Genomic DNA, 22,831 nt, shown 5'->3' with positions numbered 1-22,831 from the left:
ATATACTGTTTTTATTTATTGTCATTGCAAAAGCAAGGCAAGTTAGGAATTTAAATTGCTCGAAAGGATAAATCAACGTGATTCTGGGAATAACTTTTACTTTTTTTAAATTTTTATTTTAAGTTGAAAATTGCTTGAATTTATTCATGGGATTTATCGATGTTCACTGCGTTTGAGCGATGTTTGATTAAATGTGTCACTTTCACAATCAATTTCTCAGTAGCGTTATAACAAACAAACAACAAACCTTCTTCCTCAATCTGCTCTTGAATCGAGATATTTTAAAATCATGCACACCTATTTCATGGTGACATATTTAGGTCTAGATCATACATTATAAATATAAGGAGTTATTATTTTTAAATGTAAAAGCAACTTATGAACCAACCATTTCTTTCATATTAGCTTCGCAACTAGCTGTGAATTTAGCCCAGAAGGGGACGAAATATCTTGTAACTGCCACTCTCAATATGGCGGACCTCAGTGTGAATATTGTGCTCCAGGTTTTTACGGAAGGCCCAGAGACATAGGTAAATAAATAATTATATTTTTAATGATAAACATTTATTAATTCTTGCATTTAATACTCATTTAACTAAAAATTGATCATTCAATTTTAAGGTGACTATTGTAAACCATGCCAGTGTTCTGGTAACATAAACCCAACGGATCCAGCCGCTTGTGACACTTTAACTGGACAGTGTTTGAAATGTATGAACAATACTTTTGGACAAGCTTGTAATCTTTGCCGGCCAGGCTTTTTCGGCGATGCTATACAACTAAAAGATTGCCAAGGTTTGTCCTTTGAATCATGTTGATTTTCGCTTTTGCGGTCATAATTTATTTATATAATTATATATGTTAGTGTGCATGTGTGACCAGACCGGTATGGACAGATGCAATAATTACAATGGAACTTGTGTATGCAAACCGGGTGTTGTTAGCGAAAAATGCGACAGATGTGAAACAGACCATTGGGGATTCGACTCTGGAACCGGTTGCACCGTTTGCAACTGTTCGGTGGCTTCGCTGTCGACACAATGTGATGACTTAACCGGCCACTGTAAATGCAAGCCAGGAGTGACAGGAAAGAACTGCGATAGATGTGCGACTGGTTTTTGGAATTTCACCGAGGATGGTTGTATTAGTAAGTATTTTTTTAATGAAAAAATTGATTTAATAAGAAGTGGTCTACTAACATTGTGTATTTATATTTCAGCTTGTGGATGCAATACAGGATATTCGCGAGGATTCGGCTGTAATCCAAACACTGGCCAGTGTGAATGCTTACCAGGTGTGATTGGTGATAAATGCGATAGTTGTCCATTTAGAAATATCTTAATACCAGACAGCGGATGCTTAAAATGCAGCTCATGCATACACAATCTCCTCGATTCAAACAACGATCTAAAAAATATTATTGATCCAATAATGGACGATTTTGAGGTAGTTATTTTAAACCATGGATACTAATATCTCTAAAATAATACTAAAATTAGTGAAGGAATATTTATTGCTTTGTAGTAGTTATATTTAAATCTACGTTTACTCTCATATATTATTTACAGAATAAGGCTTCCGGATTTTTCACAAGACAGCGTCTAGTACATTTCGATGATGAAGCGGCTAAATGGGAGAAACAAGTTGATAATCTTCCAAGCAATATTAAAATGAATATGAGAGCACAAGCTGTTAAAAATTTAGAAAATGAAACTAGCCTACTAGAAAAGAAGGTGAGTGCTCCATAGTAAGATATGCCATTTCAAAGTTTCAGAGATTTTATAATTTAAGTTTTTTCTTTTCGCCAGATGGATTATTCAGACCCGGAAAAAATTAACAGTGACGCTAAAAAGCTTGTTAACGATTCGGAAATTTTCAAAGCTCAAGTTATACAAGGAGTAGAAAAGGCTAAAATTACTGTCGAAAAGATTGAACAGTTGGCTGAAAACTTTGAGATTAGTGAAGCTCCAAAAGTTGACAATGCAATTTCCGAAGCTAGGCAAATATTATCTGATTTAAGAGGTTTGATAAAACTGAATTTCAATTGTATATATTAATATACATATACAAGTATTTATGTATTTATTAATTATTATTTTAAAGCCAAAAACTTTGATAATGAACTCAATACTGTAAATAATTATCACGAAAATGCCAACAAAATAATGGAGAAAATAAAAAAATTCATCAAACCTGTCAATGAGCACAATAAGGTAATTCAGTTCTAATTTTCTCTCGTTATATTTAATCTTTTTTAAATGCGATGAATTTAAATTTTATAGATTTTCAACGAATCGCAAATGAGGCTTAACGAATTTGGAAAGCAACTCGACGATTTGCAGAAAATTAATGATAACTTAGAAAATACTATCGATAAGAGCTCCGAACTAAATTTAAAAAACATGTAAGTATCATAATTAAAGTTGACATACTTTTAAGGTTGAGATAGAAAGTATACCTATTTATCTACTTACAATGTAGCGTTTGAACATCCATTTAAGCCAAAACCTAACAATAAAACAATAATTACTTGTACAGGCTGATCCAATTCGAGTTTCCTATGTTGGCAGCACTGTAAATCAGACAGCTGTCAATAATCACACGTGTTCAAAGTGGCAAACGTTAATTTGCAACAACATATTACGAAATGAATCGTTTAATCACCGCTCAACTAGTTAAAATTGTTCTACAGAAATAACAATTCTATACGAACTGTGAATCTGAATTTACGAGAAAATTATGGTCAATTTCATACTCTTACTTAACAATTCGCAACGTAGCGCAGGAGATAGGGTAAGGTCAGTGCATCATGGTAGCGCCTGTTCGGCCGAGAATATTGCTACTGTAAGTGAAAATGTAGCCTAAGACCCGGAATTATTAATTCGTCGACGTTCACATCTTTTGGGCTTCTCATGTTTCCCTTTGGCGCATTTTACATCCGAACTTGCACTTACAACCGTATATAATTCAGATAGCACAAGAGCTGAAGCATAAAGACCACGGACAGCGAAAAAATTACGGAGATTGGGTGTTAGAGCAGCAGGAAGTTAATGCTGATTTTTAAAAGAAAATCTTCTCTGATGATGCACATTTCTACTTCTCTGTGTATGTTAATAAGCAAAATTGCCGCATATGGGGCGAGGAAAGACCATTACATTCACAAAAAGTGACTCTGGTTCGTATTGTAGTTAGGCGGCGTCATTGGGCCTTACTTTTTTGAAAACGATAAGCGCTATAGTTGCATGATTATTTTGGTGCCGTCAACTGGCCTCCAAGATCATGCGATTTAACGCTGTTGGATTTTTAGGCATTCTGCTAAGGCGGCGTCCTATGTGAACTCTTTGAGATATCCCAATGGAGTCATTCACAAATGGAGCTAAAGACTAATGGCTCTTCTCTCCCTTGGTCATATAAAATAATACCTGGTCATATCAAATATCTCTTTCGGCGTCTAGCAGGCGACAAAAGTCACACCTTTCAGTTAAGGCTGATTTACACGGTGCCAGTCAAGGTTGCGTCACTGGATGCCAGCGACTAGCACTGTGCAAACGCTTAACGCCAGTCACTGGAGAAGCCAGTGCGCCACTGGCACGCCAGCAGTACAAATATTTTTGTTTTACTGGCACGCCAGCACCCCTTTCCACCACATTACCGTACTGGCGCAAGGTGAGTGGCGCTTTTTCGCAACAATAATTCTTTCAGTTGCTGGCACTGTGTAAACGGTAAGGTGCCAGTGGACTGGAATGCCAGTCAACTTCCAACTGGCAGCATGTAAATCAGCCTTTACGAACCCAATTCTTATATAAAATACAACGATTTCATCTTGAAAAATAAAGAAAAAACAGTTTTAGGAGCTACTTAGAAATATCCTGTTTTGCTCCCAATATTGTGTAATAATAACATGTTTATTATATTTTTACAATAGCAAATCCGAGGCGAATTCTAAAGACGACAAGATAAAAAAAGAACAAGAAAACAGTAGAAACAATCTTCTGAATGCTGGCGAAAATTTGAAGAATGCCATATTGCTTTTGAACAGTACCAAATATGAAATTAACAACATAACCGTTGAGTCTAATGAGGTGTTTATGATAAGAGACCAATTGAATCAAACTTCTAAGGAACCCTTGATTATAAACAACCTAGTGTCTGCTGCCAAAAATCACACCGAGAATATTATCAATGAGGTATTATTTTTTAAACGCTAAACCATTTTTTATTTAATTATCATTAAATTTAACCATTTTATATTTAGTCCAAGAAGAGAATGAAAAATCTGGATAGCGAGAATCGTGATAGCAAAACGGAAAATGCCGTAACAGCAGCATCTGCGTATACCCGCATAGTGGAAGAAATAAATCTCGCCAATGACAATATAAATGCAGCAGTTGACGCTGAAAATAATATAACAAAATTGGTAATTATATTTTTTACTTGTAACTAATTTAAATATTTAAAGTAGTAAGATTAAATAAATAAATAAATTCAGATGGATGCAGGCATAAAATCTAATTCTACCAAAGTAAAGTCTGTCAGTGACTCAATACACGATCAATCGAAGAATGCTCTCGATGATATTAAATCGATGGATTACTCAAAAGATGATTTAAATGATACCAAAAGCCGATATGATAAAGTAAAGGAAAAAATATATGAAAAGAACGGAGAATTCGATGAAATTATGAAGTAATTTTTTTACATTATTACATAAGTATAGAGAACCATATGTTGCAAATTTAGGAATAAAAATTAGCCATGTATGTATGTGCAATACACATACAGTTTTATTGCAGCTATTGTAAGCTGCAGTTTTATAATGAAAATCATTATTAGTTTGCTTCAATTCTATGTTACATGAGTTATTATTAACGATTTTTTTGTATCAATAGAAAAGTGGATAATTATTCGGAAAGCTTCATTCCAAAGTTATTAAATGCCAACATAACATCCGACAATGCTCTCAAAAAGACAAAAGAGGCATTGCAAACTGCCAAAAAATACGATACTACAGACGTTAAGAATAAAACAATGATAATATCAGGCAACTCGAAAATCATCGACAAAAATAAAAATCTTATAAATCAACAGAGTAAGAAATTATACCAAATACCATTAAATATATAATAATAAATAATAAATATTATTTTAAATTGTAGTCGAGACTTGGAATAATAATTATCCAAATATATCGTCGCCCCTTGAAAATACAAAAGAAAAAGGTTCTTCTTTGGAAAGTAAGCTAGAGGCACTGCAAAGGAGTAAAGAAGATTTGCAAAATCAGATCGCCAATGCTAAAGGAATAGTTGATCAGGTGTCTCTCGGCGTAAAATTCGATGATCACAATACTTTACAATTACCGTTACCTGACGATTTGGATGAATTGGGAGTTATCACTAAAGTGTCGGCTTATTTCAAAACCGTTAAAGATAACGGTTTCCTCGTGTATTTGGGTAACTTTGTCGGCACAAAATTAAGGAGGACTCGAAGGGTAAGTTTTTAATTTAAAAAGACATTTAAAATCGCACAATATTAATATATTATATAGGACGACTTTATGGCGTTGGAAATTGAAAATGGATATCCAGTACTAGCTATCGACATTGGAAATGGAACTGAAACGATCGTTCTTGATAATAAAACAGTTTCCGACGATAAATGGTATCAAGTTATAGTCGACAGGTATATTTGTTTATTACTTTTATGTGACTTTTATTAGTTTTATTAATGTTCATTATTAAAAAATAGGTATGGAAACAATGTTAAATTCTCTATCCAAGAAGATACCAGTAAAGGAAGTAAAATTTATACGAAGGAGCATAAGTTGCAAGGAGAAGATATGATATTCCATCTCAACAAGGATCAATCCAAGTTATATGTTGGTGGATATCCAAATTACGGAAACAAAATTCAGCCAAATTTGAAATTTTCATCGTTTGAAGGGAAAATCGAAGGGTTAGTTATCGGCGAAACGCCAGTAAGTCTGTGGAATTTTATAGAAGCAAGGGGAAACAACGAGTTAGCTCAAAGGTATTTAGTTCAAACAATTTATTACAATATATGTAAAACGCGTTCATATACTAATATATTTGCTTAATTTTTCAGAGATGACGGTAATACTGGATATAGTTTCAATGGCAAGGGATATGTGATATTGCAGACAAAGGATTACTACAGATTAAAAGAGCACTCATTCATCGAGTTGAGCTTCAAAACGACATCGAGAGACGGTCTGTTGTTCTTGATGGGAAAGAACAAATCGTTCTTATCTATCGAAATGAGAAACAACGGTCAAGTTTTCTTACAGGTCAGATGTTAGATTAGTATAATTATAATATATGAGCTAATCTTAACAACATTGTTTCTATATGATTCAACTGAAATATTAAATTTTATTCCAGTTCCGTCTGGGTGAGGATCTGTGCACAATAGGCACTCTTGAACGCTACAATGATGGCAAATGGCACAACTTAAGCGTGACCAGATCTAAAAATATTGGGATTTTGAAAATCGACAATGAAACTAATGAAGACACCGCAAAAGACGGAGAGATTCTTCAAATGACTGGTCACATATACATCGGAGGATATCCGAACAAACATAACTACGACGATGTCATAAATCAGGGTTTCGACGGGTGCATCGATAATCTTACTCTATCAGGAAATCAAGTAAATTTGACCACAAATTTGGCAACGAGTGGTGTAAAACCAGGTTGTCCAACAAAGGTGTGTATCGTTAATTCAAGTCATAATTACTTATTTGATGTAAAAATATTTAAAAAATCACATTTAGCTCATAAAATGGGTATATGTTTGATTTAACTATCTTTTATAAACCAACTTTTCTTCTTCTACTTCTAAAAATGTTCTTTATTTTTAGTATATCTGATAGTTTTCATCTACTTATATAGCATATAAATGTATAATACATTTTATAGGTGACTACTTTGGTGGAAATAGAAAAAGACTCCGGCGGATACATACAGCGATCGAACGTGTCTGTTTCTAACAATTTCAATATCACAATCAAATTTAAAACTAGCGCAAGCGAGGGCCTCTTGTTTTATGCCACCGATAAGAATACGGCTGCAATATCTCTGTCAATGTTGAATGGAAAATTGGTAGCCAAGAGTCAAAAAGAAGAATTGCACACTGAATATACTTATAACGACGATCAGTGGCACATTGCTACCACAATACACGACAGTGAATCGTTGAGAATCATTGTAGACGATTATGATTATAAGAGGTATATACAAACATAAATATATATACTATGTCGGTTTAATTAAATCACACTTTATTAACACTTTTAGCACTGACTCTTCTCCTCCAAAATTATATTTCATGTATGGTAACTTGTTCATTGGTGGAATACCTTCCGATTACATGAATCTACCTGGGGGACCGGTTACTTCGAAGACGTTTACCGGGTGCTTCGGCGACACCATAATGAATGGAGTACTTGTAAATTTCGCTACCACCATAGATAAATACAGTGAAAAGCTACATAAGTGTTCGGCTGGCGGTCTCCTTACTGACAAATCCAAGATTATACTACCAGTAAATGGTAAAAGAAATTTAAATATAACATTTAACCTAAATCCTAACCCTTTATATTTACCTTTTATAACAAAAAAACAATCTGGACTAATGTGGTCCGAACTGATAATTTCCATGAAGGACGTAAAATATTTTCTAGTCATATTTTTCGCAATTCAGGTTCTCAAGAAAATCCAAAAAAATATGCATAATATAAATAACCTTACTGTGGAACAAAAATATTGACTAATGAAGTATTATTTTCTTCATTTATATTTAATTAAATATAAATACGAAGTGTGGAATTAGCAACCCTAGTTGACACGTGGAGAATGAAGTGTTTTACATGCGTTACTTTTAATAACTAATTCTTAAGATAATACAAATAATTGTAGAATGAAACATGTGAAATGATAAATTGTATTTCCTCTGCTGTTTTGTATTGTTTTCACACGAATATACAGAACAGGAAGCCATATTTTATGAAGTTCGTCGAATGCGCCGAGACAACACTTGCGACCACGTGACTGACTACGAAATCAGATTATTAGATTTTTCACTGCACTATTTTTTAACATGCATCGCCGCCTCTACATATTTCTTCACTCTATATTCGTACCACTTTTCATATTGTTGCAACTGTCAAATACACGCGCGGCCTAACTCATTTTGGGTTGCCAGCCTCTAAAAACCTTGAGATGTTCTTTCAGTGCTGCCAAAATAATAATGTAGATTCTCTATATTATTAAAATATAATAATGGGCATCTTTTCAACTTCTGCCTAATTATGAGGATTAGGTAAAAATTCATATTTGTGAGAAAAAAAACAAATGTGTAAATTAAAACATTTCAGTCGGAATTTTATAATTCAAAATGTGACATGATTAAAATTTTCTAGAGCCATTTAAATGACAAGCTACAAAAACATAAACTTTTTTAATTTATATTTTCAAATACGGTTTATATTTACTAGAAATAATGATGTCCCTATTGATGTTACTCAAAAACCAATTCATAATTGTAAAAATCAGCATTTATTTAAAGTTTAAAAATGTGTTCAACAAGTACTTATGTCATTAAAACGGGGAAATATTAAAATTATATTAATTAAATGTATTATAATATGTACACATTATGAATATTCTGGCTGAATAATAATTATAAGAGATGTACTAAATTTTGAAAGAGATCTGGTAATATTCTTTTCTCACATTTTTTTTCTTACATTTTTCTCTAAATTTTTTCTAACAAATCTACGATTTTTTAATTAGTCACTATTTTGAAATAAAGTGGCGGATCAGGCTGGCTAGCAAATTCAACCGAGATATTTACAAGGTCTATTTTTATTTAAAGTTTCGTGTCGATATCAGGCGCGTATAGTGAGATACATTCCCTTTCATCGCTTGCGTGTTAAGTGACTGAGAGTGAGTGAGAAGAAGTGGGCGTACGGAACGCATGTAACGCACGCATATTATTAAAATTACCTCAGCCATCATGTCCCCAAAATCCAGTGTATAAGTTTGTTTATTTATATAGTGTATGGTATATTGCCAGTAACATATATTAATATATGTATATGGCAATTTTTTAATATAACCATTATTTTTTATGTATAAACACAGTACCATTAATAACTGATAACAAAACATCTGTAGTAGAAGAACGTAAAGAAAAAGAAAATACAAAACCGCCAAAACCACCAGCTGAGATTCCAACTGTAAAATCAGGTTAGAATTATTTAATGCTGTATTCTGATGGCTATAAAAGTTAATCTCATGATATTTGAGATCATCTTCATCATTTTCATATACATGTATGCATATTTTTTTTTATTCAAAAGAAGAATCAGTTAAGCCTGAACCTGAAAAATTCGAACCTGTAAAACCTGAACCTGTAAAACCTGAACCTGAAAAATCTGAGCCTGAAAAATCCGAACCTGAAATTGTAGAAGCGCCGGCAACAATTCCTGTAGTAAAAACTCCAAATGAATCTATTACACCTGTCAAACCCATAATAGAAAAAAAAAATATAGTATCGTCAGTAGAGGGCTGTGCTCTCGGATACGATCCCTTAAAAATGGAATATGATTCTACGGACGGTTACAGATTTGGTTAGTATTGATTGCGTTTACTTCTTGTAAGCACTCAAGAATTTTGATTTTATTTTATCATAATTTCAGGTACTAGAAACGACAGCCGAATTGAATTTAGCATTCTACCCAGTAGATACAAAAATAGTTTTACGTTCTCTGTAAATATCAATACAGGTGACGAAAACGGCGGCTTGATTTTCTATTCTGCCGATAAATCGCATAAAGACTTTGTGGTATTGTATATGAATAATGGAAAGGTTAGAATTGTTCCAAAAATGTCTGCTTCGTAGATTCATTAAATCACACAGATACTTCTACATTGCAGGTACACTACGCTTTCAATTGCGGCACAGGACCCGTAAGATTAGTTTCCACTAAAAAATACAATGACACAAAATGGCACACTATTATATTCAGTAGAGAGAATCAATCTGGTAAATTAGTAATCGACGGAGAACTGATAGATAGTGGCGACTCTGTAGGAGCCGCAAGATCTATGATTATGGAAAGTCCATTTTATTACGGTGGAATAAAAAATGTCACCACTGACATAAGCTATAATTTAAGGGTAAGTTATTTATTATATTCGTTGTATAAATGTATTCTATTTTTATAATAAATTTTAGGACGAATATTCTCCTTTCAACGGTTGCTTGAAAAATTTATTGCTGAATGATAAACCGATAAACAGTATTCAAAACAAAATGAACGTCTTGCCATGCATAGAGAATGAAGAACAAGGTATATTCTTTGGCTCTTCGGGAGGTTATTTGAAGGTAATAAATAGATTTTTAATTATTGCTATTATTGATAATAATATGTATTATAAAATTTATGCATTCAGGTTAGTGAAAAATTCAAAGTCGGTTTACAAATTTCGATATCTATCGACGTCAAGCCGAGAAATACGTCTGGACTTTTAATGGTGATTCACGGCAAGAAGGATTACTTGGTTTTGGAGATTGTGGACGATGCTATCGTGCTGAGAGTAGAAAATGGCAAAGGACCCTTCGAAGCTCTTTATAAATTGGTACCCAGTCATTTATTGTGCGATGGAAACTGGCACAGTATACAAGGTATAGTGAACACTAAAATATTATTGTTAAATTAAACAAATAGCATAATTCGGAACAGAACAAAATACATATAATTTTCTTGTCATAATATTTAATCATTATTATTTTTAGCATTGAAATTCAACAATGTCGTATCAGTGGGAGTTGACGGACGATTTGGGCAAGCCGTTATAGGAGAGAATACGTTGTCTACGGATACCAAATCGCCGATATTCATCGGCGGCCATCCGAGAATCGAACGAGGCGTTAGGGGTGCCATTGTAAAGAGACCTTATTTCGGATGCATGAAGAATTTGAACATCAACGGCAAGCCTTTGGAGATTCCATTATCGAGAGCCAATGGCGATGTGTACATTGGCATGTGTCCATCGGATTGAAAGTGCACTAACAGTAAACACTTTTCCCCTTTATTTTACCAAAGTGATCTTAATTACAAGATGTAAGATGTAAAATATAAATAAATTATAACATTTTGTATTAGTTGAATAATAAAACAACTTTGGTAAGCGCTAAAATTAGATATGTAAAATATAAATAATCGTCTGCATGATACTTAAACTGCTTTTTTATACCAAAACATTGCATATATCAATTATTTGATAGTATTATAATTGTTAGATTTTAATATACATAGTATTTCCCACTTTAATCAGTGACAAAAATAAATCAAAAACACCATTTTGAGCAATTTGATTCACAAAGGAGTGGAAAATATTCTGTAGAAGTAGAGCGAAAGAAAGATTATTGTTAAATTTATTATAAAGCATTTATATTTAAGAAAAAAATCTAATTATATAGTCATTCACTTGTCGATGTGTTCAATATATAAATCTGGAGACTGTTTATTATTATAATAATACATATTTTCTTATAAATTTAAGAATTAAATAAAATCTGTTGAAGTTTAAAGTTTGAAGCAATGCAAAATGTATTTTTTTTTTAATTAAAATGGTTATAGAAAATAAATAAACTTCCAGAGGAAGCTCTTAAACTCTTTTTATTATAAGTTACAAATAAATACATTGTTAATCAAATACAGTTAAATAAAAACAAGATAAATTTAAATGTGTACATATATTTTATGATAAATATACAGTAAGTTTAAATATTGTTAAACAAGTTTTAATATGATATTTGATTTTATTATATTTCATATAAGTGACTGCTCAAAAAAATAATGAATTCGTTAAAATAATTAATCGACTCCGATTTTAACAATTTTAATAAAATTAACCTCTTTTGCCAGTGTATAAAATCGATAGCAATAAAAATAATGACAATGATTTTCAAATAATGAATAAGAGATTTAAAAAACATTAAACATTAAGGCCGGTTTCACACGTGCCGGGTAGATTTGCCCGGCACCGGGCCGGCGCCGTGTAGTGGGGATGGTGTTGTATGGGCTAGTACCTATCATTTCAGACGTACCGGACAAATCTACCCGGCGCCGGCCCGACGCTGACTGAGGCCGGTTTCACACGTGCCGGGTGGATTTGCCCGGCGCCGTCTACAAACCTTTCACACGTAGCCGGTCTCTGGCCGGTTTTTTCGCAACCCGGCCGAGTCCCGTCAACTAACGCCAGTCTGTGATGAGTGTGGACACTATACAGTGTACACAGTCTAAATATGAATCATAAACGGATTATTTCAATGTGGATTCTTTACCGTCGGCATTGCCGACGCCAGAAAAAAAAGCAAAGAGTATATTGGGTGCATCCTGTCGTTCAAAAGAGGCTCCTTGTGGGGGCCTTTTACACTTTGTTCGGAGAATTACTAAAACATGAAGAGAAATTCTTCAACTATTTTCGAATGTCCATCTCTTCTTTTCATGAGTTGCACGACAAATTGAAGGACGTTAGGTTAGTGTCGATCATCCTAACCCAACTTCCTCTCCAAAAAACAGTTTGTTTACATTTTAATTAATATAAACAATTTGTATCAATTTCGGTCAACGACAACATGGAGTTGTTCAACCACAGGGCGTACCTCAAAAGCGAGTTAACAAGGTTTGGCAAACTGTTAACTGCTGATCCCATCAATATCCAAAGGATAAGCGATAAATTTCAAAGTTTTGATACACTGCTGAACAGATTCCTCGCTGTCCAGCAACAAATTAGGTTGCTAGATGCCGAGGGTTACGATGAAGAAGTCGATGCTTTTGAGGATAGCTATTATGATATTCTCAACCTGGCAAAACTGGTGCTGAAAGATCAGCCGGAAGTGCAACGGGAACCAATTCTTAACCAGTACAGGTTAACGCAGCCAACAGTTGTCATTCCAACTTTCAATGGCTCCTGGACTGAGTGGGTGGCCTTCCGCGACACTTTTTCTCACTAAGTACACAACAACCCGGAGCTAAGTGAAATTCACTAATTTTGTTACCTAAAAATTGCACTTTTAGGTATCGCAGCCACGGTCATAGAACTCTTTCAGTTTAGTCCCGAGAACTACAATTCCGCATGGGAAAGACTTCTAGGCCGTTTTGATTTTAGACAAACTGTACTTAAACATCTGGCTGCTCTTCAGGACCTGAAACCAATTCGGACAGCTTCATCGCAGTCCCTATTTGAATTGGTGAAAACAGTCCTGACAAACTTCGCTGCTCTAAAAAAGTTAGGGCATGACATCGAGGATACCACGGTGGTGGCTATGGTGGTTAGGCGTCTCGATAATCTGTCCAAACAGGCATGGGAGAGTTGGCGAACAGAATTCGTTCTGCCTACGCTCAGACAGCTCATGGACTTCCTCACTCATTCAAGTCTGCAGACAATCAAGTCAGTGCAGACAATCGAAGAAGATTGTTTCTTTGCTCACAAACAAACAGTTTCTCAAAAATCTGATCCTTGGCCTCCTCTTGATCGGCACACCTCAACTGTTCTTCCACAGCAGGACGCTTCGGCCTACAGGGGGACGCAGCTGTACCATCAAATGCAAGATCTGGTGCAGGAATTCTGGACCTGGTGGTATACCGAGCACCCGTCAGAGCTACAAGGATGGAGAGTAAGGCTGCAGTCGGATTCACAAAGCCGCTGTAGGCGTCGTCAAAGAAGATGACCTGTATCCTTGCTACGGGTGATTAGTCTCATCCAGATGATTCATCCAAGTTCCGATGAACTAATTAGTGTAGTGACAAAAACAAATAGTGGCAAAAGTGTAAGTGTGTGCAGTACAAGATATTTTATGTTTCATTGATTGATAATTTAAATGTGTATCATGTTTCTTGCTTTTATTAAATTTATAATTTAGCCATGTAGCAAACCAAATAATGCTAATTTATTTGGGTATCAAACCTTTTTCTAACTATTTAAGGTATTTCATGTCTGATTTTAAAATTTAATTTGGTTTAAATTTATATTTAAATTATTATTGTCTAGAAATGGACGAATGCTTGCAATTTGTATTGTGTAACAATCTAGTACAAACAATCCAAATGTATATGGTGTGCAATAATATATACACAAAATCACTATTGCACGAACCTGTAACATACTTTTCTTTACAACTTTATATCGTGTTACTAACATTAAATCTTTTACAACTTTTTTATACTGTGCTACTAACATTCATTTTTTCTTCATGCCTATTGTAGTTTAGCGTTAATTACTTATTCTGTTATTTAACATCGCGTCCTCACAGAGTTTGGAATGTGAGGACAAACACTTGTAAGGCCCGCTGATGTGCCCGTCATTATGAAACTAATGTTTAATGGTGGGGGTATGTTGACGCCCGTTTCGCCTTTTGTATGCGTTCGAGAATGTCCCCGATTTGACAGCAGTCGGCTCCGATCGTCATTACGAAGCGATCGGATCACGCCGAGCTCAATAAAGGTTTACACACAAACCCACGTTTATGAATTCAGACCTAAAAACTAACCAGCAAGCGTATCCCTACATGCAACACTATTCATTTGGCAATTCATAATTGTTACCAAGCCGATCAAAGGTTTAGACTTCCTTTTCCACTACGGTTAAATGCTCGACATAAGGAACCAATGCCTGCACGACCAGAACACAACGTTGAAAGCAAGAGATCACATAACAGAAAATTATGTCGCATCCATCAGAATCCTGAACGGCACGAACTTCTCCAACATTACCCGGACATTCTGAAACCTATGGGAGGAAATACAGATGTGCCACATTCAACAGTTCTTCATGTCTAAACTACCCCGGGATGGCCTGTGAATAGCAAACCTTGTCAATTAATTAACAATTAATTGCCAAAGGAGAATTCAATCGATGCTCAGCATGAGAATTATTTGTCCATCTGAAAGTAGTTGGTCTTCGCCTCCACACCTCGTCCCAAAGATGAATGGCGACTACCGTGCTTTAAACGCCCGTATGATTCTGGACCGTTACCCAGTACAGCATATATAAGACTTCACGAACATATTATGGAGCAAGATCTTTTCAACAATCAACTTAGTTTAGACAACAACCAGATATTGGTTGCAACTGACAATAAAAAAAAAGCAATCATTACATCCTTTGGTTCATTCGAATGCAAATGACATATTCGAAATTCGAATGTCATTTGGATTGAAAAATGCAGCCTAAACCTTCCAGAACTTTATCGACGAGGCGTTGAGAGGATTGGAGTTTTGCTATGCATACATAGACGATATTTTGGTGGCATCAATTTCAGAACAAGCGCGCCAACTTCACCTGAAGACATTGCTTGAACGATTGCAGCAATATAGAATAATAGTCCAGTCAAATAAGGGTTTAACCTTGGAATGAAAGATAACAAGCTGAAATTTTGCACAGACCTTTGTTTTGGCGTTCTTAATATATGGTGAAAAGTCTCAAAAGATATCGTGTCTGCTAATCAAGATATTAAAGGTCAAAGGTCATAAAAATCGTTTTTTTGCAAATATCTCGCCTCTTTTGCGTCGCATGTCATTAAATCTTTTACAAAACTTATAGAAAATAAAATTTTCTACAAGTTTTTGTTATAATTTATTTCTTCGTATGGTTAATGGTTTTCGAGATATAGCGCGGGGAGTGGGAAGCGCGCATCCGTTTATAGGATAACGCTATGTAAACTACGGAGCCAGAGTTACCTGTACATTCTTCCACAGTTTCGTAGAAAACATCGCAAATTGTTATCTGCTGAATGAACCCATCTAAAGCATTATAACTTTCAATCTCCATATCTTCAAAAATCATCATCGATAATGCAAAAAGTAATACGTATGGCCTCTGATACTTCTTGCAAAAGCGGGACCATCCAACATTTTGTCGACAGAATTCGATGCATAAATTGTACTGAGAGCTTCCTTGATTCCGCTTCCATTCATTATATACCCTATGCATCCAATAAAAGACATAAGCATATGAAAGCCTCCTAGTTTCACAACTACTCTGGACAAGTCTGAGCTAGCACACTGTAATGTAGTGTAAATTGTGTCCGTATTACTCACAGGATGATGAATAAAAGTAAGAAACAGAATCCGAGAAGTTACAAAGTTCTCATTGTTTTTTGTAAGTTGTTCAATAAATCCATTCCACCCTGGCAACGGTAAGTTATTTTTCCACTTTCCGTACTTCCACAACAAATCAACTACATTAAATATTTGTTCGGTCAGTTCTTCTACATCATTAAAATTTTGAACTTGAATCTCTTGCTCAATCCGGGTACGACATAATTTTCATACACTAGAAGGGGTATATGTGATAGTGCTGCTAACTCTTTTGCACTTGGTTTTGTTGTAAATTTCTTTATGCGGTCTTTTCGGAATTTCTTCAGTAATATTTTACTCGGGGGGCGGATAAGACTTGGTCTCAACAACAGAAGATCGAATATCTTCTCTAATAATCGCCGCAGCAGCTTCCACTACGCGCAAGTGTTCTTCTTCCGAAGTGCCTTTTTTATTTTCATACCAAGCTATGGATAAAACTTAAGCTTGAGCATCGCGAAAAGAAAAAATAGGGAATGATCCAATCTTCGTTATAATTATAATATTAGTTAAATATTTTTCTCTTAATTTGGAAATGATCTTATCATCTGGTACATACTCCGTAAGGACATCTCTCAACTCTTTCAATTTTTTCGCACAAATTTCTTGTCGAGCAATATTTAATTCCTAATAATTCAATGAAGAAAGTAATAAAATTATGGTTCAAACGACTTGCCGAGACCACTTTTTTCACGATTGTTTACTTTTTCAAAGCTTATACCAAGTTAAGCAGGTAGAAATACTCGCTGGATTCTATAAACGGATGTACGCCTCCCACTCTTCGCGCTATATCTCAAAAACGGTTATTGATACTTAACAAATATTATAACTAAACTTGTAGATAATTTTATGCTTTACATGTTTTGTGAAGCATCTAATGACGTGCAACACATAAAACGCGAGATATTTGCAAAAAAACAAATTTTGTGACCTTTGATATCTTGATTAGCAGACACGATATTTTATGAGACTTTTCACCCTGTCCTTAGAACATCAAAACGAAGGTCTGTGCAAAATTTCAGCTTGGTATCTTTCATTCCGAGGTTTAGCCTTTATTTCGCCTTATTTGACTGGACTATAATTATAAACCCGTCCAAATGTAACTTCGGAAAATCAAAAGTTCAATTTCTCAGATAATAAATAAAACATATTATTTTTTTAAACTATGTTTATTTTTTGGTTTACACTTCTATAAATCAAGTAAAAAATTAATAATCGACTAATAAACATTATATAATTATTTACATTAAAATACTTGAACACTATTATCACTATTTGCAAACAAACATTAACAAAATAATCAATAGGCAATCATAGCAAAAAATATTGTTTTATTCTATACACTACGAGGAATGCTATATTTAACAGATATATACAAAACAGAATTTGAAGTCTAATCACACTCGACATTGCTGTTTGTCGAACTTTTTGCTACATGCCGATCTTTATGACACACCTTCATCGTCGATGGCGACCTCTTGTCATACTTATACATTAACAACAATTGTGCTACAGTTATGTTGCCAATCATAACGGTTTTCCTATCTAAACAAGAGTTTTTAGACAAACTTTTCGATTCAACGTTGTTCACTGAGATTTGTGGATTTATAACAGTTAAATTGTTTAATTGTTCAAGTGTGACACTATCAACAGCAGCTTCCGTGAAATCAGATGTTTTATGTTTTACAGAATCTTCTTTGATTATGGAATATCAGATGTTTTTCTTTTCCGGTTCTGTTTCTGACGCTGCGGATTCTTCTTTAATAATTTGCTTCACATCGTCAGTTATGTTCTTCGGAGTCGTCGCCATATTGTCAGTCGTCATGCTTAGATACGACAGCATGCCACGGTATTGCTCTTCTTCTCTCGATAACCACTCCATCTGCGATAAATATATATTGTACATTTAAGAATAAGTTTTACAGCAAAGATAAGATCGTTTTTTAAAATATGTACTACCTTCAATTTATGGTCTCGTAAAGCTTCTTCACATATATCGAGCACCATTTTTTCAGTCAATACTCCGTCAGCTGAGGAATATGCAGCGGCTTGCCATGCTACGCCCAATTTGCTTATAGCCCTTCCAGACATTCCAGTGGTCATTTCAGCCATCTCTTGACACAAAGCTGTATAATCAAATTTGGCTACTTTCAAACGCTTCTGTCCTTCTATGGCCGGATGAAGGACGAATCTTTCGAAGTAGTGCATCAATAGTCGCTTTCGCTCCTCAATTCCCGGCAGTCCGAATTCAATCATTGTATCAATTCTATAAGATAAATAAAATAATAATATTATACAAATGATAATTGCAGTATTTTTATTAATCATCTAGTCACTAGATAGTTTTGAAGTAGAGTAAGTTATGTATTAGACTATTCATACGCATCGCGTAGTGACACCAGAGTTCATTGAATAAATTATGATTGAAATTCGTCCATTAATAGTAAACTAAATAGCCTAATTTTTTGAGATAATAGTTTTTAAGATAGGCACATGCATATTTTGTTTAGTTGAAAGAATGTGTTAATGGCTGCGTGACACATTTGCAGTGCTTCATAGAAAATATCCTTATTGGAGATGAATTCTGGGTTCATTATCAGAGCAGAAAATGACGCCATATATCCATAAAGGAAAGCTTATGCTGATCGTCTTTTGCAATTCATGTGTCATGAAAATTCGTAAAATAATACCTGTCGTTGATAGCAGAATCAAATTGTTGCGGAGTGTTGGAAGCCAAAACTAACATAAACTTGGAACTTTGTTCAGACGTTCTATACAGGAAGGCGTTCAGCGCAGAGCGTAAGTCTTCGGAGATCTTCTCTGATGATCTTTTACGAAGGAAAGCATCGGCTTCGTCGATGAATAATAAAACACCTTTCCTATTCGTATTTGACCAGTCAAATACTTTATGGATTCCAGCGACGGCTTGTTTTCCCATCGGAGCGACATCACCACCAGTCATGATAGCGTAATCCATTCCTGAATGAGCAGCCAATTTCTGAAATGTCATTTATCGTTACATAAAATGTACAGTTGACAATATAATTTATAAATAATTACCTTAGCGAATAAAGTTTTGCCAGTACCAGGCGGACCGTGGAACAGTAAATTTCTATACATTCCCCTATTGAATCTAGTATTTTTAGTAGCAATAGCGACATCTCTCAATTTCTCTTCTAGCTTAGGAGCTAATATGACACCAGATAAAGCATCCTTAGGCTGCTTATAAGTTTGGATTGCACGTCTCACAGTTAAAATCGGATGCTTGAGAGTCTCCAGCAGAGAAAATCTAGAAGTGTCGTTGATCAATGTGGGTTTACCTATAAGTGTAACGTTAATTAGTAACGAATCGCGACTTCAATCTACTGGCTAGCGATACACAAATAAATCAGAGAAACGCTTTAGCAACGTGTGCAATATTCTTCAATATTGAAAAATTATACCTATACGCGCTTCGACGTATCGAGCCGTCACCGATGTGGCACCCTTCGCAGTATAAATTCCGAGAGCGATCGCCGATAATCCACCGACGAACATTATCGCTTTATCCCAATCGGTGAGGAGCGTATTGACACCAGTTCCCAAAACGCTACCGGCTGTCCTATAAAAATAAAATATATATTAGTAACAGCATAAATGATGATCTACCAATTATGGCAATAAACTAACTTGATTCCTTCCAACATAGTTATTCTATTTTCTTGCGCTTTCAATTTTATTTGTTCTAAAGTAATATCTCTATTTTCTCTATCGGCTTTTGCTCTAGCTCTTGCTTCAGCCTCGATTAGCTTCAATTTATTCTTTTCTCTAAGCTCCATTTCGTGCTCTATAGTTGCTCTTCTCAAAGCTTCTTGCTTAGCGACTGATTCTTCTTGTCTGAAAATAAATTAATATTAAACATAATTTTAATTAGATTAGATAGAAGTTAGACTTATTAATAATAATCTGCTGTTTTTGTAAGGCAAATATTGATTTGATTAAATTTTAAAAATACTTTTTTAAATTCTGATCGTGCGCTTGCTGCTGCATGACCAACTGCTCTTCGTAACGCTTCTTCGATAGCTGATCTTGATATTGCGCTCTGATTTGATGCTGTTTGGTCTCTTCCTGTAGAGTTTTTCTTCTTTCTTCATGATCAATTTTCTTCTGTTCTACTTTAGACGCCTCGATGTGTGCTTCATACTCTTTAATTTTGGTCATTTGCTCTTGCTGCCTCGTAACTTCTTGCAATTTGCTCAACTCTAGCGCTTCTTTAGAGTGCTCTATAAAAAAAATCACAAACTTAATCAATAATATATTATTTCAAAAAATAAAATGATCTAGCAAAAAATCATTTTATTCACAATGTTTATTTAAACACTCATCTAGTTCTAGTAAAACGTCCGATGAAAAGGTAGACGATTTAGAGGTTTTTTTTAAGAAGTAAAGAATTGACAAGACACAGATTCCCTATTTCTAGATGTGGACATTGAATTCATATTGAATAACTTTAACCGTGTACAAAGATTAGACAAAAAAACATATTTTAAAATACATATCCTCATCTATACAAAATTGCAATAGCGGTTTTAGGAGCTCCAGCAACACAAGTTAATGTTGAAAAGGCCTTTTTTGGTTTCAAGTTTATTCTACGAGACAATAGAAGTAGTTTAAATGAAAATACATTGGAAGATATTTTAATGATTAGTGGTAACTTTCATATTATTTAAATATAAATAAATAAACCCAATAGTCCTGTATACTTTAACAGGAAATAAAATTTGTTTCGTTTAATAAATTATATTATATACTTCTAGTTTTAATTATTATTATTTATATATGTAGTATGCTTATTACAAAAGGAATAAATGTTCTAAATCAATCACTTGGAGCTGAACGAAAACAAAAAAAACGTTATTTTTACCAGAACCGAAATGATATATATATTTTTTGGTGAACAGACTATTGCTCACATGAATATTGGTCATTAGGCAACTTGCTCGCACGAAAATTGGTCACATATCGATTGCTTATATGAACATTGCTCACACGGTTTAAAGAAAGTTATTTAATTTCAATACCCGTTTAATGCGTACCAATTATTGAGACATTAATGAGGAGCTGACGAATTTTGAAAATTTTAAATACATCAACAAATATGTATTTAATATTTTGAATCAATTTGTTTATGTTAACAAATACTTTTGGGCTTCAATTGAATGTATTATACGTATGTAAAAAAAAATATTTCGTTGTAATTTATTTAAAATATAAATTTAAAAAAAGGCCAAAAATGGGTGTAAAATGTGCTTTAGCATATATATTTAGGTCCTTCGGTGAATGAAACGAACCATCTGGCGGTAATTTAAAATACTTATATTGATTTCATCATGGGATCATTAAGTGATCTAATATTTCTCCTATCGATGCAATATGTTTTAGGTCCGGAAGTATATAAATTCAAGGGTCTGTTTATTAATCGTATTGTAATTTAGAACAAATCGATAATGAATAATGTGATTGAGTGATTATTACTTGATTTTTCGAGTTCCCTGGCTGCTTGCGCGGCTCTCTCCAAGGCGCTAGAGTCAAAGCGGTATGCCTCCATGACTTTCTTCTCGGCCTTGCTGAGGTTAACGTCAGCTGGAGCTGCGGGAGCGCCGCCCTCTGACGGTGGAGGGTCAGTCGCGCCCCCCGCCGGCACTTTGTTTCCATATCCAAACAACCAAGACATGGCACAGGCTTGTTATTCAAAAAATGTCAAATGAAAGATAGCGTGAGCGGAGACGAAGGCAACACGGCGACTGACGGCAGCGAACTAACCTGCTGAGCAGAACACCGGCGCACGAGGTTCTCGGTGCTGCCCTAAGTAAAAATCATAGTCTCGGTGATGTAATATTATTTTCATTATAAAATGGGGCGATAAATGTAAATAAATACATGTTTCAAGATAATATTATCAACATATTTTAGAATATTCATATGCGACTATTATTTTAATTTTATTTTATTTATTTAATTATTAAAATTAAAACTATCGTAATCTAACAGGCTTAACGCGTAAAATTAATAAATGGTCAGAATTTAAATAAGCTTTGGATCAGAATAAAAATCAAATCTCGGTCAGAATTTTATTAGCACCATGGTCAGAATAAAAATTAAAAACGGGAAAAATAAAAATAATAAACGATCAGAATAAAAATAATAGATGGTCAAAATATCACATGGTCATAATAATATAGCATGCTACCACAGTCACATAATTTACGCAGGAAACTTGAAGATAACCTATTTTATTATCTCATTCCAATCGTGGTACTCATATACGCATCTCTACCTTTTAAGCAACTGTTTAATGAAATTAAGTAGTATTAAAAAAGAAAATCTGTTATTAATAATTATATTATAATTTTTATTAATTAATAAATATACATTTTTATACATTAATCAAGATGCATTTTTTTACTCGATTATAAGTGCATTTGTTGTCAACTTCGGCCTCCCTCTTTGTCTTTTCATCCCAATCGGTATCTGTTTAACTTTAACCGCTTATCTTATACAATAACAATATTGCCAGCCGAAGAAAAGAATCTGACCATGTGTCAACATAAATTTTAGCATTTAATATAAATTCCGACCAATCCAATTTAAATTCTAACTAATTAATATAAATTCTGACCATCTA

The 22,831-nt window shown here is 34.3% G+C and overlaps 2 protein-coding genes across 2 annotated transcripts in view; one reads left to right on the top strand and one right to left on the bottom strand.

Annotated features, from left to right (window-relative positions):
- The window catches only part of LanA (laminin subunit alpha), a 41,298-nt gene extending 30,074 nt beyond the window's left edge, over nt 1–11,224 (top strand). The window contains exons 32-57 of the mRNA XM_088187983.1: nt 406–530; nt 622–795; nt 866–1,147; nt 1,220–1,446; nt 1,569–1,733; nt 1,809–2,022; nt 2,104–2,213; nt 2,283–2,404; nt 3,926–4,187; nt 4,256–4,417; nt 4,490–4,686; nt 4,890–5,089; nt 5,157–5,488; nt 5,546–5,679; nt 5,746–6,027; nt 6,103–6,304; nt 6,399–6,725; nt 6,938–7,248; nt 7,316–7,569; nt 9,164–9,268; nt 9,382–9,651; nt 9,721–9,890; nt 9,959–10,201; nt 10,260–10,409; nt 10,478–10,709; nt 10,821–11,224. Of these exons, the coding sequence (XP_088044109.1) occupies nt 406–530; nt 622–795; nt 866–1,147; nt 1,220–1,446; nt 1,569–1,733; nt 1,809–2,022; nt 2,104–2,213; nt 2,283–2,404; nt 3,926–4,187; nt 4,256–4,417; nt 4,490–4,686; nt 4,890–5,089; nt 5,157–5,488; nt 5,546–5,679; nt 5,746–6,027; nt 6,103–6,304; nt 6,399–6,725; nt 6,938–7,248; nt 7,316–7,569; nt 9,164–9,268; nt 9,382–9,651; nt 9,721–9,890; nt 9,959–10,201; nt 10,260–10,409; nt 10,478–10,709; nt 10,821–11,086 (5,518 nt within the window). The 3' untranslated portion in view covers nt 11,087–11,224. The remainder of the gene's footprint in view (nt 1–405; nt 531–621; nt 796–865; nt 1,148–1,219; nt 1,447–1,568; nt 1,734–1,808; nt 2,023–2,103; nt 2,214–2,282; nt 2,405–3,925; nt 4,188–4,255; nt 4,418–4,489; nt 4,687–4,889; nt 5,090–5,156; nt 5,489–5,545; nt 5,680–5,745; nt 6,028–6,102; nt 6,305–6,398; nt 6,726–6,937; nt 7,249–7,315; nt 7,570–9,163; nt 9,269–9,381; nt 9,652–9,720; nt 9,891–9,958; nt 10,202–10,259; nt 10,410–10,477; nt 10,710–10,820) is intronic.
- A 6,257-nt stretch (nt 11,225–17,481) lies between these two features.
- On the bottom strand, nt 17,482–21,966 carry bor (ATPase family AAA domain containing bor). The gene is made up of 8 exons (XM_088187842.1): nt 21,682–21,966; nt 20,162–20,429; nt 19,837–20,043; nt 19,611–19,768; nt 19,228–19,487; nt 18,858–19,165; nt 18,127–18,433; nt 17,482–18,049 (listed from the first exon to the last, which is right to left on the bottom strand). Exons 1-8 carry the CDS (start codon nt 21,878–21,880, stop codon nt 17,879–17,881), a joined length of 1,878 nt encoding a protein of 625 aa, XP_088043968.1. The 5' UTR covers nt 21,881–21,966; the 3' UTR covers nt 17,482–17,878.
- Between the last annotated feature and the right edge of the window lie 865 nt (nt 21,967–22,831).

The sequence above is a fragment of the Plectrocnemia conspersa genome, unplaced genomic scaffold (genome assembly GCF_051122295.1).
Source record: "Plectrocnemia conspersa isolate PC_06_02 unplaced genomic scaffold, ASM5112229v1 ptg000006l, whole genome shotgun sequence".
In the NCBI taxonomy this organism is placed as follows: domain Eukaryota; kingdom Metazoa; phylum Arthropoda; class Insecta; order Trichoptera; family Polycentropodidae; genus Plectrocnemia; species Plectrocnemia conspersa.
Note: the sequence above shows the minus strand (reverse complement) of the source record. Positions and strands in the feature narration are given on the sequence as shown.

What these genes read in the sequence shown, in the direction of transcription:
- bor (XM_088187842.1), bottom strand. Translation starts at nt 21,880, where the DNA reads ATGTCTTGGTTGTTTGGATATGGAAACAAAGTGCCGGCGGGGGGCGCG. An exon ending in CACGATCAGAATTTAAAAAA is followed by an intron (nt 20,044 to 20,161) that starts GTATTTTTAAAA and finishes ATTTATTTTCAG; the next exon opens with ACAAGAAGAATCAGTCGCTA. An exon ending in ACTATGTTGGAAGGAATCAA is followed by an intron (nt 19,769 to 19,836) that starts GTTAGTTTATTG and finishes TTATTTTTATAG; the next exon opens with GACAGCCGGTAGCGTTTTGG.